Below are 16,315 nucleotides of genomic sequence, written 5' to 3'. Positions count from 1 at the left end.
GCCAACCAGATAAGAGGTCAGATGAAAATTTGATCTAGGACAGCTACATGTCCCTTGAAATGAGGATTGATTTCCTCTTTCTAGATTGATTGGAATGGATTGATCATAAGAAGATGCGGCATTAATGCGGTTTTAAGACTCGGCGACTCCACTTGACTCGGTCCTCAGTCAAGCAGTGACTCGGCCGAGTCACAGGTGACTTGGTAGAATCGGACGAGTCATCTATATTTTCAATTAGAGTTGGGCATTGAGTAGAGTTGGACCGAGTTAGGGCTGATTCAACTTGATCCGGTTCTGAAATAGGCCTAACCCGAACTCAACCCCCAGCATGCCTAACCCCATTTGAGCCGGGTCTGGCCTGGACTAATCCAGATGGAGTCTGACCCAGTCACAAGTACGGAGTTGGGTTAAGTGTAGCGGGTATCCACAGGCTGAAATTATAACTCAAAACCTAAGTGTACTTGACAGAATTGCAACCTCTCCATCAGCTACACAGCTCATATCTGAAATGATAAATATATATATATATATATGAGTCGAGTCAAGTTAAATAACTGGGTGACCCAAACTCGACTCAATTTGAGTTCGGATTGGACGAAGTCTACTTGGTTTAGATTGACTCACCCAGTCAGTTCAGATCGAGTCTGGTCTGTATGAATCAGACGAGTCGGGTTTTCCGAGTCAAGTCATCCCATGCGCAGAGCTCTATCTTCAATGCTGACGCTTGGTGCTGGGATCGGACTCAACAGAGTCCGAGTTGACTCGAACGAGTCATCGATGATTGTAGGATAACGATAAATGGATGGACTGATGAAAGAGATACGTGGGCATTTGATACTCTCTCTCTCTCTCTCTCTCTCTCTCTCTCTCTCTCTCAGGAAGGCGGCTGGCTCCGTCAATTTCATCACTTCTGTGAACATGGCACATGTCCAAAGTCATCAGGACCGTTAATTGAGTGGGGCATATTTCGCAATAAAATCACAACAATCAGATCCTCTTAGATGTCGTAGCTTGTTAAAAATAGGTCAGTTCCAAAACTGTCGAGCAAATAAAAATAAAAGAATAATGTGTCAAATATCAATAGGGAAATCAATTCAGGAGTAGGCCCACCTGATGATCCATCCACATTCTTTAGTAAGGCTCTAAATGGACCGGGTCTTGGTATATCTGAGCCCAACTGCATGGTAGCCTGTTCTGGATCCATGTCAGGCTGAAACAAACAGGTTGGAGCTAGCCCACCCCCTAATGACCATATACAGCCCGATCCGTTGTCTGTCCAACCACTTTTTGTGCAACATCTGAGCTGTTCATTAGGTGGGCCTTGCCAGGCTAATGGGCTCTTAGATACAGCCTGTGCCCAGCCTTATTAATACGGACTAAATTTGAGTCGGGCCCAGGCAATCAGGCCTGGTATTGCATAGCAAGGCCGTTCGAAAGTAGTCATGCCAGTGCGGCCCATTGAAAGGCGCCCTCTTCATAAGTGTCTTGATCGACCTAGATATGGTCATCAGTGAGGTCCTTCATTGAGGTTGTTATGGTGGGACTTTCTAGGTGGGTGGTTGGATCATCACCCCAAAGAATGTACTAATCAGACGGCCCATATTTGTTGTACAAAAATGGACGGTTGGAAAAAAAAGAAAAAAGAAGATTAGTGGCCTCTATTCAACGTGCAAGTGTGGCGGATGAGGAGCGGGTGGGCCTGATTTTCGGTCCACGGCAAGCTCATAATGTGCTTGCCTAATGAGTAATGAATGGCCCCTCTCTCTCACACGCGCATCGACAAATAGAGGGTCCTCGTGGCCAGCATGAGGATTGTAAGGTCCCGGTGTCTAAGGTATTGCCCCGATGCGCTACTCTGGCAGAGTATGATGGATGATACGCATGCACTTAGAAATTGCGTATGTGGCGTATATGTACGTCAAATTAGACTCCTCAAAGTATGTTTCCTAGTATGGATGTACCATGAACCTAAAAGTAAGTTTATTTGATTATCTTACTAACGGATTTATAGAAAATTATTCGACGGTTAAAAATAAACAATATCCAATGGTCCTACTTCAACCAACCAGTGTCCACGACTCAGTGTTTAGAATTACTAAACGAGACCGATTGCGGGAGTGCGACTTTGCTATAGTGGGTCCCATGGTCTAGTCCATTTAATTTAACACATTCCACGTGACAATTTCGAGTTCCTGCGTATCAAGCATATACGCTGCCCGAGTATCATAAAACTCTCCGACCGTTTGTGTCCATCTGCTTGAAAGAATAGCACTGCTGTGAGCAGGCCCGTGAGCTAATTCAGCCCATGTTTGAATCCAGCCCATGACCAAAGTACCCAAGAGCAGGCCCAGTCCAGCCCGTAAGCTAATTAGGGATCGCGAGGAAGATATTGTATGTCGTTTTGTGAGAATGATAACATGCATTAGGACTTATGGGAGCTTGTGTGGGGCCCACCGTGATGTATGAGTGCCATACAAGCCGTCCATTAGATGGGCTAGTTCCCAAAGCCCAGCAAAGGAACAATAAGAGACATTGGGATTGTGACGCCCATCATTGACATTTCCACATAGAATGTGGGGTCCACCATGTTGTATATATATGTAATCCAATCCAATCATCCTTTGTAATCCACCATGATGAAGGGACCCAACGATAGTGAAGACATTCCAAAATGTAGTCGGACCAGAAAAGGCCTATCTATATATAGGTTTTAGGTGTGCTTGTACATCATCCAGTGGTGTGTCCCACATGAGCTTTGGATCAGCTGCTGAAGATTAAGGTTCACATAAGATTCCACGTACACAGTGCTTGAACGTATGTGATCATTATCCTCCCAGATGGAAAAATCCTAGCCATCCAATCTTTGGCCTTTCATAGGTGAATGTCCCTAATGGTTTTGGGATCCAGACATTAGCCCTTTTTCATTTGGAAGGGTAGGATCGTTCTATCAAGCAGATTCCTGGGCCATGGTCCATCCATGGTGGCCCAACAGTCCAATTGTCTGGATCCATGAACCATGGACCCTACTTCTACTAAAATGAAAACCCGAGCATCCTACCAGCTATTGCGCACGTGGTAGCAATCTAATATATAGTCGGTGGACGGTAGTAGGTGGGACCCAACCCAAACTCAAATGGTCAGCGCACCCTGACGTCTTGATTAGAACGGAATGAGCTATACCCTAAAGCCTTCTTAATTTTATAAGGAAAATATTTCTAATGGAGTGAGAAAAAGTCTGATACTCTGGCCGAACGTGATCATTGATATACAGCCACTAAAAAACCGCAAACATGGCACAAAGGTAACTTAAAACTACACCATCCAAACCGTGGATCACGATTTAGATGGCTAGTGAACCAAAAGTTACATGACTGAAAGCTGACCATTTAACAGACGGTCAAGATGAAAAATAGTCAATGGTTTGTGTTCATCAAACATATTCCCATTAATCAGAGGTTAGAATCGTTGAATCTACATGAATTTTAGATAATCACCTATCGACAATGCATCCTGCACTTTTAGTGGTTTATTTAGTTACATTGCACGTGTACAATTTTCTGAGTGACTAAGTATCAACCATCACACTCTGCCAGAGTATAACAAAAAAGTCCATGACTTACCGTAGGAACTGAGAACGTCCTACACGCAACTAATTGTAAGTACAACTAATTAGGCTGTCAGGCCGACCCTGGTATGTGTATGAAAAGACAATCCGTCTAGAAGGTTTCCTAACCTGAGGAATGAATATCCAAAATATACAACTAACAGTTGGGCCACCCTATGAAATTGGGAGGTTTTAAGGCAGTTTTCCATTTATTTCAATGGCACGGGCTACCTGATGGTTAGATCCACCTGATTGGTGGGGAGTTCCATGTTCACAGCAGGACAACCTTGATGAACGGGTTGGATGTCATACATACACCATAGAGATAGTGGGTTAGACGTCCATACGTGATAACTAACGTTGTGGGTGCTATGGTTGTGCAGTGGGGGGCGTGTCCATGATGTTTTCTAGATATGGAGTAATCTTCTTTTATTAATTATTCATTTATTTATTTTGACTTACTTGATTGAGAATTATTAACTTATCAGCTGACAACCAAATGAAAGGCTAGGATCTTCCCATCTGAGAGATTTTTTTGGTTCATGGACAGTAAAAATTGGGGCCATCATAAGGATGGTATGGATTGCTAATATAATCCAAGGTTCCAACTCACAACCCGAACAAATGGAACATGTTCTCGGGTCCAGCATTGTATGATGTGGTAGGGAGATGAATTTAAGGGTGGTAATGGACCAGATCGGCCTTTGGGTCAACTAGCCCAACCTGCTTTTAGGCAGTCTTGGGCCAAGCTAAATGGGTGGTAGGCAAGGCTTGGATTAGAAGAGAGTTCTGTTTAAGTAAATAGGTCAGGCTCATTTTGAACATCACCCAACCCAACCCAACCCAACCCATCTATATAGCTTATCAATAGGCTGTAAAGTGGGAATTTTTAGCCTGTTTAGTAAATTGGTCGATCTGGGGCTGAGGACTGAGTGGAGATACCAATTTCAACACTTGAGGTCTTGGTATCGATCCCTAGTTGGAGTAAAAAAAAAAGAAAGAAAGAAAGACCGGGGCTGACACCAACGTGAGCCTGACCCATTCCCATTCCCTCGAGATGAGATGGTAGAGCCCAAGAACAAAATAGAGCAGATCCATGTTGCTATGTTACTCGAACCCGGTCAAGGGTTCGAGTATCAATAGGTGGTGAAAGCCCACTACTTCGTGAGTGTGTGGGGTGTGTGTGCGTGTGTAAAAAAAATAAAAAATGTTACCCATCGCAAGGCTATCTTTCAATCAGGATTGTCCATTTTGGATGAAAATCGATGCAGTATATGGACTAGATCCTAGCCATCTAAACAGTGGCCGTGAAATCTAGGCGCAAAGGAAAAACGGTTAACAGTCACCATTTAAGTACTGGAAAGTTAAGATAGGTGACGGCTATCGTCTCCTGATGTGTATGATTTTCAAAACATCAAACATCGTCCATCCAAAATGAGGCCCACTAGCTGGACAGTTCAGATTAGTGTACACGTGTAATGTAGATAGATGGCTTTACAATTCTTCCCCACTGCAGGCTGCACACGTGCACCCCCAGTTAAAACATTCTAACCCTTCATTTTTTATGGGCAGCGAATAGATGGGTAAGAAAGAAAATAAAGCAATGGTCTATAATCAAGTAAAAAAATTAAAATGATTCATTGGTTAGGACCTTCCAATATGGAGAATCTTTTTGATGGACCATCCAAATTGGTGCACACCATATCAACGGTTTGGATGATTCATACATTGTCTCACTTGTAGAAAACGAAGTTTCTCTGTTTGGATGACCATCGCCACTCCATCTATGAAAATGGTTTCTCCTTGAAATTATATAAGTATCATTAGCTAGTCTTTTTCGCCCAATGAAAAGAAATTACAACCAAGTAAAGAAAACTCTAACGGATTTTTCTCTTCTTTTTTTGGTTTACTAACCTACTTAAAGATAATAATTGAGTATGCGACCGGTATAGACATAAAATTCGAGAACTTTTCTACCTCTGCAGCTATACTGTTTCTCTTTTATTTTAACTAGGCCCACTAAAAACTAAATCATTTTTATTATGAACCATCATTTACAATAAGAAATGGTAAAAAAAAATGTCTGACCATTTCTACTCCATCTATGAAAATGGTTTCTCCTTGAAATTATATAAGGATCATTATGGATGGGTTCATGCCGTAAATTGAGCCGACGAAATGGATGGACGGAGTGTATATAACACAAATACCATGGTGGCCCCATGGAGCTTCGGATTACCGGCGTGAAACCCACTCCCGTCGATTCTCGTATCCACTGATTATACAGTTGGGCAGATGCCATCCCTTAAAATTAAGGCTGACCTGATTATTGTGAGGGAAGAAAAATTTGGACCGTTAGCCAATTTCTCTCAGCCGTTTATATGCTTTTTATATGTGTGGCCCACATGATGACCAAAACGAATTGAGTTTTTTGGTTAAGGCATCTACGCAGTAGGTTCAGAACAATGAACGGCTCTGATCTATTCCGCAATGTGCCTTGGTTCCACCAGCGAATTATGTAGCGAAGCTACCAAATGTACTCGAGCTAATTAGCAAATGGCTAGCTATTTCTTGGACCGTCTATTTTCTCCCAGAAAGTCCTCCAATTATAGGATTGGGCTCTTGTCACCCATCAGATGTGGGCCCTAAATGATCGGTTCCGATCTAGCACTTGTTTGGGACGTGTATGAGAAAGATTAGTTGTACACTTAACTAGCTAGACGATTAAGTTATTGTCCAACCAATGCGTAAGTGTCCACGTGCCAAGTGTGATCCACACCGTTCAAAATCTTGGACCCTCCATGAATAACACCTGATGCAAAATTCTGGCTGATTGATTTATCATGTGGGCCACAACGTATGAAATAATTGAATGTACCTTATCCGGCCCCATGAATGTTTCAATGGTGGGCATTCATTCCCCACTGTTTCCTCTCACGTGGTCCACTTAGAGTTATTTGATCTGCCACATTTTTTGGCTAATGTTGTAACGTGAACTGGCAAAACGGATTAACGGGACGGATTCTCTCATAAATGGCACTGGGCCCCATGTAGCTTCCGCTACAGAAACTTCCAACCTTAAGGGCCTGTTTGGGAGCGTGGATTTGGAACCCCCTGGATTCACAACCCCCAGGATTGGAAACCCCCTGGATTGGCAATCCTCTGGGTGTGTTTGGTACCCTTGAGTGTGAATCAACTTTAATTCAAAAATACCTATACATGGTATATTCCCGGGGGTTTGAATTTAATTACTAAATCAACTTTAATATCCCCAATTAGTGAGATATATAATTTTTGACACTATGGTTGTGATAAGCCCGCTAAAATATATGTTTTGTCTAAAAGTGATGAAATTCTAAGTCTTAGATGGACGGCAAGCACAAGATCATGTCTGAGTGACTAACCAACGATTTTTAATTGTTGATTGATATGGACAATGTTTGGACGGTGCTGGACAATATTTGGACAGTGTTGATCTACATGAACAATGTTTGGACGGTGTTGATCATCGTCAGTGGGCCATATGCCCAATAGAATGATAGTGTACAGTGAAAACGCATGAATGGCCATTGAAAACTTCTACAGCAATTTACATTGAAAATGTTGTTAAGAATAGATGTTTGGATACACCTAAAAATATCAAAATAAATCGAAATAAAATATTTCATTAAGCTGAATCACGTATAAAATATGTTGTCCTTAAAGCGTGATTCGCCCCCTTATCAACTGCTAATGGGTTACAGGCAAATTGTTTCCAGGATAAGACAAGCCTTATCTGGATCTACAATCACGATAGGTCCACTGTGGAACAATTTTAACATAGCAGATTTCTTCTGGTAAACTCGGTGGAGATGTTCTAAGTATTTTAGAATGAAGCTATGGATCGTATCTGATTTGATGGGAGAGATGGTGTGTTGAGATGATTAAATCAGACTGGAATGGTCCAGTTTATATAGGCATCAGGTATAACACCGTTGTTGTGTGGTATTCAATGGTCTAGAACGTTTGAAAAACGTTTCTAGCGGTTGTCCATTAATCCCAGACGTTTCTAGTCGTCAGATCAGAAGATTTGACCGTTGGATCATCCTAGCCCGTCCGTTTTTCGACCGTTGTGGCTTTCAAGTTAACTATCCGTTTTTTTTGAAACGGCTGGATGTTTCGGATTTAAGATCCAACTGTTCTCAATCACCTATAAAACTCAGGCTCATTTCAGATTTTCAGATCCACACCGCCCTAAGGCTCTGACCAGACCCATCGTACTAGACCCATCGCACCGAGGTCACACCGTTTCGAGGGAGCGACCACTCTGCGACACAATGTGCAAGTGCGAAGTGCAAAGTGCGTCATCTAGCGTCACTACAGTCACACTACCTCACTGCCCACACCCTCGCCCATGCTCGAGCCCCTGAGCCCAAGCGCGTGCGTAGCACTGGAACACGCAACTCGTGTTTCATCTCCTCCAAAAACTCCAAGTAAGAATACTCTTCATAAGTCCACATATAAACTACAAAAGTTTTCTTCTCATTTTCGATGTGGGACAAAGCACACACACCGCACTTTTTAATTCAAAAAATTCAAAAAGTGTTTTGGAGGGAAAATCCCGAAATGTTGAAAAATTTGAATTTTCATTTTTATTATTTTAAAAAACCATTGATATTCAACAAATGTGGCCCACTTAAACAGTAAAATTTCTGATTTCTTAGGAAAAATATGTAAGCGCCATTTACAACATTATGGAAAGCTCAATCACATGCATGTGTTTCAAAATTTCCACGTGTGCCTGCATGTGGATGTGTAAGAGTCCGCACAGGCCTATGGGGATGTTTGTGCTACATCCAGTCCGTTCATCCATTTTACCGGCAACACGGCAAGGACATAAGCCCAAATACGAAGGAGATCCAAAACTCAAGCGGGCTACACCGCAATAAAAACTGGGGATTGAACGCCCACCATTGAAACCTTAGGGGCTACAGAAGCTTTGTATTAGTCTGATATTTGGTTGAGGTTTTTGATTTCCCTTCATCCAGGTGGGAAGCACCTTATGAACGGTTTCAATGGCATATGAATATCACGGTCGGCCCAGGCAAGATTCAACAGTGAGAGTTTCCTGTGGTGTGGCCCACTTGACTTTTGGTTCTCCCTATGTTTGATTATTATTATTATTATTTTAATTTCCCTTCATCATGGTCAGTTTAAGGGCCCATTTGCACGTACCATTGACGATCGTTAGTAGAGGAAACCCTTCGTTTCCGATGGAGGCCTGTTTGGAAGCCCAACGAAATCGTATTTTTCAAAGCTGCCCAACGAAATGGGCGCTAAAAAGACCATGAAAACGTCTATAAAAAAATAAAGCTATTTGGCGGGATTTGCGTCCAAACGGGTCCTAAGAGTGGACCGGTCAACCCAAAAAATTAAGGCGAAAAAAGGTCGAGAGGACATGATAGCTCGCGAGGTTTTTTTGAGCCGGTCTTCCTCAATCTTCGTGATCGGAATCGATCATGCAATGTGGCCAGGCACAAATAGGACGATCCCAACTTCCAAAATTAGAGGGTTATGATCATATGATCAGATTGGTCAAAATCCGTGGGTCCATTTACGATTCAAAATAATGCTAGCTTCCTCATCTTCAAGAGCCAAAACAAACTCCCGACACGTGCCAAAGTGGTACGTAGCATCCCTGACGTTCATCTGGTGGTCCCTGCTGTAAATCCTCCTTATCTCAAACGCCCCGTGTAGTCAATTTATCATGTGTTCCATACATGTACAAATAAAGAGATTGCTAGAAAAATGATAACCAACGGTCTAAATACAACATTCATGTCCCTTACGTGATGAGTGGACCAGAATGATTTTAGGAGGGGATGCACAAACTGTGGGAACTGTCAAATGAACGTATGGATCTCAAAGATATGTGTTATTTTGGCACGTGCGATGGGTTTGTTTTTGGCGCTTGTAGATAGGGGCATCTGGACTCTGGAGTTTCCCTTCTCACTACCAAATCAACTTCTTTTATTTACGAAATTGTCCCTCCACCGAGAAACCGGGAAGGGATGCAACGTACGTCCCTCCCATCTGTCATCGTGCTTCCTGGTTCGCGCCTGCTGGTAGGAAGAACAGATCCAATAACAGCAGAACACGTGGCGTACAAGAAAGAGGAGTTATTTCATACGCTGGCAGAGTACGAGAGAAATACACATCAACTCATCTGTCGTAAAGTGTAAACCATGTACGTTAATCTCAACCGTCTAAATAGATGGACCTCTCTAGAATGGTTATAACTTCAAAATCGGATTGACTAGTATATCATGTTCTCTGATTAATGGGAACTTATTTTTCTACCTTCAATTGTAATCGTCCATTCCATGGCCAGTGATAACTAATAATCTTTTTGGTGGGACGCGGATTAGCTACTGACAGGTTTAGTAGCGAGACTCGCTACTGAAGTGACGTCACCAATGTCTGTGGGTCCCACTATGATGTATGTTTTGTATCCACACCGTCCATCCATTTGGAGAGATCATTTTAGGGCATGATCGAAAGAATGAGTTAGATCCAAAGCTCTAGTGGACCCCACCACGGAAAACAGTGGAGAGAGTGAGGGCCACCATTAAAAAATTCTAAGGGCCACTAAAGTTTTCGATCAAGCTGAAATTTGTGTTTTGCCTTCTTTCATGTCTGTGTTAACTTATGAACAGGTTGGATCACAGATAAACATCACAGTGTACCTAAGGAAGGTTTCAAGGGTGAGTGTCACTCTCCCCACTGTTTTATGTTGTGGGGTCCACCCCAGATTTGGATCTGACTCATTCTTTCTCCCATGCCCTAAAATGATATCTCCAAATAGATGAACGGTGTGGATACAACACATACATCATGGTGGTCCCATAGAACTTGGTGACGTCACTTCAGTAGCGAGTCTCGCTACTCAACCTGCGAGTAGCTAATCCCCGTGGATTATTACACTGGCAGAACGGGACGGAAGTTCTTGAGAGAGAGAGAGAGAGAAGCCACATTCACATTCAAAACACATCAACCACTCTCTTTCAGCAATCCTCAGAAAAATCTACACAACCTCAAAACCAAAATCCAGCGAACCCATTTCATCCCTCCATCAAGAGATGCAGAATCGATGGTTTTTATGCCTCCTCCTCCATACCCTCTTCACACAACCTTCCTCAAACCTAATTGAAGCAGTTTCAAAGATCTGTAGAGATGAACACATCATCACTCAATCCCCATTAGATTTCTCAAATTCCAAACTCTACAATGCCCACACAGCCCTCCAAGCCTGGAAATCCTCGATCACATCAGACCCATCCAAGATTCTGGATACATGGGTGGGCCCCAATGTCTGTGATTACAAGGGAGTCTTCTGTTCTAAGCTCCCAGGCACGTTTACAGTGGCTGTAGCAGGCATAGATCTCAAAGATGCCTCTCTTGAAGGTACTATACCCAAAGAACTCTCACTCCTATCAGACATCTCCTTCTTTCATCTCAACAGCAACAAGTTTATAGGAACAGTCCCAGATAGCTTCAAAGACCTCCAATCCCTCTCAGAGCTAGATCTCAGCAACAACAATCTCTCAGGCCCATTCCCATCAGCCACACTCCTCATACCAAACCTCAACTACTTAGACCTCAGATTCAATAACTTCGTGGGACCTATCCCAGAGTTCCTCTTCACCAAGGGCCTTGATGCAATCTTCCTCAACGACAACATGTTTGATGACCATATCCCTGATAGTATAGGCTATTCAACGGCTTCTGTCATCACATTGGCCAACAACAAGCTAACTGGGCGCATCCCATCTACCTTTGGCTACACAGTCAGCTCTGGGATCCATCAGATTCTGCTCATGAATAACAAGCTGACAGGCAGGATTCCTGAGGAGATTGGGTTTCTTACACAGTTGGAGGTGTTTGATGTGAGCCACAATGCATTGAGTGGCCAATTGCCAGCTTCGATCTCTTGCCTTTCAAGGATTGAAGTTCTGAATTTGGGTCATAATCGGCTATGTGGGGTCATCCCAGACCTCTTCTGTTCTTTGAAATTCCTTACAAATCTCACCGTTTCTTTCAATTTCTTTTATGAGATTACTCAGGGATGTAAGAAATTGCCTTCCAAGAATTTGGGGTTTGATTTCTCAACGAATTGCATTTCTGGGATTGGGGAGAGGCCTCAACATGAGTGTACTAACATTCTTGATTCGGTCGACTGCTTGAGGCTTCCTACACCAAGATCTCTGCCGTGTAAACGAAATTGATCCTGACCGCCCATGCATGATCTCTCGCCCTCCAACTCTTCCTCCATGATAAAGCCAGTGTGTTGTACGTTGGATATGTTGGTGGGCCATCCAACGATCAGAGGTAGATTTTATCAGAATTATTCAGATTTCTTAATTTCTTTTTTCATGGTTTGAGTGCAGTTCCACTATTCAAATCACTTCTTTTCCTCCGCTGGTAAGACTCTCAAACTAGAAAGCCCTACTTTCTTCACATGTGAATGCGGGATCCGGGTCGTTCAACAGGTTGACCCCACCGTGGATGGACCTTGATCCGATAGTCATTCTATTAATGCATGTAGACGGTTGGCTAGTCCTTTCTAACGGTCCATGTTGTTCGTACATGTGTGGCCTACCCAATGACCCAGTCGGCCTGATTCATAGAAGGCCCACGTAATGAACGGCTCGGATCCTCAGACAGACTTACCATGCGGGTAATTGTAGCGATTGTAGCATTTCTCATTTCAGTCTACCCATGACAGATTGAGCTTTTAAGTAGAGTGCTCTGAATCTCTGATTAACCAAAAACATGCATCTAATAAATGAAGCTGTTTAATCGTCCATTATTGTGATTTTACGTGAGTTTTACGTCTTAAATGTAACGGTTAGTTCAGCGTGCAAACGTTAATTAGCGTACATTCTAGCTGTGTGGGGCCCACCCATGATGTGTACGTATTATCCATGCGTGCATGTGGTGAGCATCCTTATGTTCAACGTACATTCCAAGAAATATCTCGATTCAAAGCTCAGGTGGGACACACCACAAGGAGCAATCCATAATTCCCCCAAAACGTTTGTGTTCACGTGGTTTGGTTAAGCTGAGGGTTTGTATGTCCCTTTTGCCATGTGGGGTCGCTGATGATTAGGTTGATGGCATGCGTATACTCAGCCGAATCGGATTGCGTACTGAGGAAACTCTGTGGGGCCCACCAAGGATGTATGTGTCTTATCTATGCCGTCCATCTGTTTTTCAAGATCATTTTAAGGTTATAAGCCGAAACTTGAAGCATATCTAAAGCTCAAGTGGACCACGCCACCGGAAACAGTGGGAAGAATTATATCCAGCGTTGAAAACTTACTAGGGCCCACGGTGATGTTTATTTGTCATCCAAACTGTTGATAATGTCACACACATGGATGAAGCCAAAACACTAATATCAGATTGATCCAAAACTTCTGTCCTCCAGGTAGTTTTCAACAGTAGGCATTCAGTTCATACTATTCCCTATGGTGTGATCCATTTGAGACGTGTAATTTCTTCAATTTTGGATTCATGCACGAAAATGATCTGATAAAACGGATGGATGGCGTGGATGAAAGACATATCATAGTATGCCCCCAAAGAATTTTCTTAGTACGCAGTCCGCTTAAGTACGCAGCACCGTTGTAATCCACGGGACGGGGATTAGATGCTGACTGGTTCAGTAGCGAATCTCACTACTGAAGTGACGTCACCAGGTTTTGTAGGCCCCACGATGATGTATGTGTTGTATCAACACCGTCCATCCATTTGGAGAGATCATTTTAGAGCAGGAGCTAAAAATAGAAGCAGATCCATATCTCAAGTGAACCCCACCATAGAAAACAGTAGAGATAGTGACGCCCACCGTTGATTTATTCCTAGGCCCACAATGATGTTTATTTGATATTAAGTCTGTTTGTGAGTCAACACAGACATGGATGAAGGGAAAACACAAATACCAGCCTGAACGAGAACTTTTGTGGCTCCCAAGAAGTTTTTAATGGTAAGCCTTAAATCCCCACTGTTTTCTGTGGTGGGTCCACTTGATCTTTGGATCTGGCGCGATCTTTTGTTCATGCTCTAAAATGGTCTCTCGAAATGGATGGACGGTGTGCATACAACATATACATCATGGTGGGCCTAAATAACCTGGTGACGTCACTTCAGGAGCGAGATTGCTGCTCAACCAGTCAGTGGCTAATCTGCGTCCGTAACCCACGTTCCATTCGGGTGGGTCCCCCCTCACCCCTTTGCAGGGGTATCAATGGGCCGGGTTCGGGCTTGAAAAATCGGAATTTTTAATCGGCACGCCCGACCTCCCAGCCCGAAACAGTTCAAAAACCGGGTCGAGACCTACACCAGGCCCAGCTCATTGACAGCCTATCAGAGAGATATTCCTGTGCCGGGGCTGTGTGGGCCACATGGATGCATGTGACAAAACCACAAAGATGACAATAGGACAGAAGTCAAAATCAGGTAGATCCATGGGCCATACCACACGAAACAGTAAGGATTGTACACGTACGGGGTGACAGAAGTTTTGAATCAGGATGATATTTGTGCATGAAGTTTATCTTGAGTGGTAATAACCCGTGGACGATTCCATTCCCACTGTTTCGTTTGGTGTGCCCCACTTGAGTTTTGGATCAACCTATTTTTACAGACCTGTCCTATCAGGTCTTTCAAAACAGATGTACGGAGCAGACTTGTCATGAAATCTCCGTAGGCCCCACACAGCCCCGGGCACACGTATATCTTGATTTGGGATGTAGGCATAACGTGTCCTACATCTAATTGTCAGCCTGGATGGAGCTCACAAATCACGTTGAGCCCCACATAGCTTGAACTTGATGTGCATGTACAAACCAAGGTTTGAAGAAACCTTAAGCCATACATATGGTTTGATATGTATTGGTTTTGGTGCCCATTTGCTTCAATGTCGACCCTCTCATTCACCTCTTAAAATTACATCTTTAAAGGTTATCGGAATCATCAGCAACGTGTCCTTACTCATCGTCCAGTGGTAGATTGTGCATTTTAACAATGAGGTCATGGGTTCGAGTGATCACGTGGTGTGTCTTTCTTTATAAAGAAAGAAAGAAAACGAAAAAAAAAAAAAGAAGCAAAAAACAAAAAATAAAATAAAATTCATCTACAACTGGGCAGATTAGGTGCATCCGTTTTGCATTCATACGATCTTATTACTAGGATGGCAAGCAAACATTAGGGTGGGATGTAAGAAGTTTCTAATGGTGGAACGTTCGATCACCATTATTTTTTATCTGCTTCATTTTTTAGGCTCATGCCCTAAAATGAGAAGAATGAATGGAAGTCATGGAATATATACATCAAGGTGGGCCATGTGGTAAGGGTTGTACCATCATCTTGGGTGAGGACGTTGCACACCCAATCCACTCCCATCTACCACACCTGTTTTACGCAGTGCACCTAAATCACTCTAAATCTAAAAATGATCTGGCAAAATGGATAGACGGCATGGATATACAGAATGCATACATCTCCATCTTGGGTGAGGACGTGGCATACATAATCCATTCTCATCTACAACACCTGTTTTAGTGCATCTAAATCACCCAAGATCTGTGGGCTCATTATGTCTTTTGTGTGACATCTACTCTATCCACCAGGTGCGCTAAGTCCTGGGACGAAAAATCAGCTATATGAATATCTGCAGCTCACGTGGGCCACACCATGGGAATGGAGATGTCATGCCAACAATAATAGATTTGTGTGTAGGGTCACCATGGCATTCATAAGGTGTGACTTATAAAGATAAAGAGAAGATACAAAAATCATCCCAATCCAAAACTCAGGTGGGTCGCAATGCAAGAACTTAGAGGCTTTAGGGGGAACTTTTGCATTGATCCCATCAATGTGGCCCATTTGACTTGATCCCCTTTATGAACGGTGAACACACAAGGGTTCTCACCTGATCTGATGGACATATACAACATCGTAGTGATCTGACGTGGCACGTGCTGCTTCAGAGATGGGCCCACACCCGCACTTTCTCTCTCTTAAGGAACGATGATGGCCCTTCCCGTAAAGGGCCAATTACGTGTCAGACACCTGGTGTACGTGTCAGGTATCCATCTGTACACAAGGAACGCTGTAATGCAACCGCTGCATGGCGGGGAAGGGTCACATACGAACGTATGGTAATTACCATATGTTCCATCTGTGTGAGGTCCACCAGTGATGTGCGTGCGTGTAGTGTCCAAACTGTGAATTTAGTGGAACATCTCATGTTCACCGTCCATCCAAAACTCAGGTGGCATACACCACAGGGAGCAGTGTATAATGATGACTAAAACCTATATAAATATTCACGTCGTGTGGCCCACCTAATTCTTGAAATGGCCTAGTTTTTGGTCCTTCTCTTCATCCTGGTGGGTTGCACCTGATGAATGGGTTGGATGGCATGTATTCAATATGGTGTACCCAACATTCTATATGGAAGTTTCCATGGTGAGAATCATCCTCTCCATTGTTCCATGTTGTGGGGCCCTCCTGGGGTATGGATCGGCATGGACTGGGGATATAGGCCTAACATAAGGAGCATCTAATGGATAGACTGTCGTTTAGGACCATTTCAATGGTTTTTCCTAACCGTCTATTTGTTGGGCACCCATTAGAATGATCCAACCCGGGAGATTTTGTATGCAT

At 43.2% G+C, this 16,315-nt stretch overlaps 1 protein-coding gene across 1 annotated transcript; it reads left to right on the top strand.

The window, feature by feature from the left end:
- Window positions 1-10,634: 10,634 nt before the first annotated feature.
- LOC131219341 (leucine-rich repeat extensin-like protein 4) lies at window positions 10,635-11,965 on the top strand. The gene has a single exon (XM_058214453.1). The coding sequence runs from the start codon at window positions 10,723-10,725 to the stop codon at window positions 11,866-11,868; it is 1,146 nt and encodes a 381-aa protein (XP_058070436.1). The 5' UTR covers window positions 10,635-10,722; the 3' UTR covers window positions 11,869-11,965.
- Window positions 11,966-16,315: the final 4,350 nt, after the last annotated feature.

The sequence above is a fragment of the Magnolia sinica genome, chromosome 1, assembly GCF_029962835.1.
Source record: "Magnolia sinica isolate HGM2019 chromosome 1, MsV1, whole genome shotgun sequence".
NCBI classification, from domain to species: domain Eukaryota; kingdom Viridiplantae; phylum Streptophyta; class Magnoliopsida; order Magnoliales; family Magnoliaceae; genus Magnolia; species Magnolia sinica.
This window is presented reverse-complemented; position numbering and strand designations above follow the sequence as displayed.